Source organism: Peromyscus eremicus, chromosome 1 (assembly GCF_949786415.1).
Source record: "Peromyscus eremicus chromosome 1, PerEre_H2_v1, whole genome shotgun sequence".
Lineage (NCBI taxonomy): Eukaryota > Metazoa > Chordata > Mammalia > Rodentia > Cricetidae > Peromyscus > Peromyscus eremicus.
In genome coordinates, this window is record NC_081416.1 from 57,908,034 (window position 1) to 57,910,317 (window position 2,284).

At 61.2% G+C, this 2,284-nt stretch overlaps 1 protein-coding gene across 3 annotated transcripts in view; it reads left to right on the forward strand.

Annotated features, from left to right (window-relative positions):
- Positions 1 to 488: 488 nt before the first annotated feature.
- Positions 489 to 2,284, forward strand: part of Ano1 (anoctamin 1) — a 98,242-nt gene continuing 96,446 nt past the window's right edge. For all 3 annotated transcript variants that reach the window (XM_059263947.1, XM_059263955.1, XM_059263964.1), the window contains exon 1: positions 489 to 678. In XM_059263947.1, the coding sequence (XP_059119930.1) occupies positions 571 to 678 (108 nt within the window). In that variant the 5' untranslated portion in view covers positions 489 to 570. The remainder of the gene's footprint in view (positions 679 to 2,284) is intronic.

Below are 2,284 nucleotides of genomic sequence, written 5' to 3' on the forward strand. Positions count from 1 at the left end.
GGGGGCTAGAGTCCTTGGGAGACAATGGTGGGGGAGGGGGTCTACACAGGGGCAAGCACCTGGGGAGGCTCAGGGCAAGGGAGGGTCCCAGGTAAGGGCTCTGTGGTTGATCTGTAACCTCCCAAAGAGACAGCAAAGTTAGCTCCATCGTCTTTTATTTAAGGTGGGGTCTGGGGCACATCCCCTCTGAGTAAAAATCCTTTCCTCTTTCAAATTAAAAAACCAAAAACCAAACAAACAAAAAAACAAACCCAAAACAACAGAAAACCTAACTCTAAAGGGACTCTGACCCCGGATAAAAATAAAACTCGGAATCCTTTCTTCCTGTGTTTAAATTTTTACGGAAAATCTGACCCGCGTGGCCGCCGCCCCTGCGCTTATATCTTTAAGGCGGAGCCGGCGCGCGGCCAAGTTCACGGCGCGCGGGCGCCCTCGGGACGGGCCAGGTGGCGGCAGCGCCCGGGAGGTCGCGAGGGAGGAGGGAGCGGCCACGTCCCGTCCGCGCCAGGCCAGCACCGCTTCTCCGTTGCAGACGCCACCGAGGCCGTGGATGGGGAGCGCGCGGCCACCATGAGGGTCCCCGAGAAGTACTCGACGCTCCCAGCCGAGGACCGCAGCGTCCACATCGTGAACATCTGCGCCATCGAGGACCTCGGCTACCTGCCGTCCGAGGGCACGGTGAGTTTGAGTTCGGGTGCGGTCACGGGCTACCTCTCCGCACCGCGCAAAGACGCTGGGGGCCGCGCAAAGACGCTGGGGGCTCCCACTCACGCACGTGCGACCCGGAAACGCGCGGCTACCCTGACCAAGTGCGCGCGACCCGCTGAACCTCCCACCGCGGAACGCAGCGCCCGGGGTCCCCATAGTGTCCCTGGGATCTTTGCAGCGCTCGTCTCAGCGTTTGCAGTGTCCCCCAAATGCTCGGCCCGTGGTCCCCAGAGAGTTGCTGGGGTCTCTGCAGCGCATTGCCAGGGGTCTCCAGAGTGTTCCGAGGTCTCTAGAGTGTCCCCGAAGTCCCCGTGGCGCTGACCTGGGGTTTTCAGAGTGTTCCCGAAATCCCCAAAATGTCCCTGAGGTCTTCGCAGCTCACTGTCTGGGGTCCCCAGAGTGTACACAGCGCCCAGCTTGGGGTTTGCAATGTCCCCAGGGTGCCAAAAGTGCCCCTCGAGGACTTTGCAGCTCCCAGGGTCCCTAGAGTGTCCCGGGGTCCCTGCAGTGCCCGCTCGGGGTTCCCAGTGTCCTGAGTATATAGCCCACGCCCGGATGGGACCCTCCCTTCCAGGCCCTTAGCCAGGGGCGCCCTAAGGACAGCAGGGTGGGTGGGAGTCAAAGGCAGGGACCAGGTGGTCACCAGGTTGAGCAAGACCACTGCGCCGCCACCCGGTGGGGTTGAGTCCTAAGACTCCACCTGCCAACAGTGCGAGTCGCGCTCAGGCCTTAATTGAGACAAGGGGGATTGCCTACCGCGAGTCCCTAGGCATGGGCAGGGTGGAGCCAGTCACCTAGTTGGGGAACCCAGTCCAGAGGCCACCTCTACCTTAGCTTTGTTCCTGCGTCCAGACCCAGCAGGTCACAGGGATCCCTGGCGGCACGGAGTGGGGCGGTGGGGGTGGGGGGCAAATTCACTCCTGATGAGTTTGGTTTAAAGAACAAAGTTTCCCAGGGCGCGGGTGGGGGCGGGGCCCTCTTCCCAGCGGGGACCAAAAAGCAGAAGCTTCTTTCTCTTCCTGTCTCCCCAGGCCCTTCAAGGTCCCCTCCTAGGCTCTAGAGAGCATAGCTGCCTGGAGCTCTAGCTTGAGGCTGGAAGAGTGGAGGGCCCAGCTTGGGGGATTGCCCTGACCTGCCCTAGCCTGGGGCTGGGAGCCAAAGGGCTGGGATGGATACTCCCAGAGGCCTGACTGGAACTCTGGCCCGGCAGAGCAAGCTCAGGCTGTGGACAGGTCTGGCATTCCTGGGGTGAGACATAGATAGGGGCTCTACTGGGTGGTACCCAGAGTTCTGGGAGCCTGGACTAGGAGCAGCTGTTGATGAACGGTGCCTTCCTCTCATGTTCCTGATGGGAACAGCCTTGGAAGCTCAGGGGGATGGTTGAACAGAGCTGTGGACTGGGCCTCGCTGGGCCTCGCTGGGCCTCGCTGGGCCCTGTTGGCCCCTGGGCACCCAGAGAAAGCTAAAAACAGGGAAGGCTTCGCCCTTCCGGAGCTTAAGGAGTTCTGATGGAATGTTCCTGTGTTACCTGTGACAGGAACAAAGGACAGTTCCCCAGAGTTGGCCAACTGTGCTT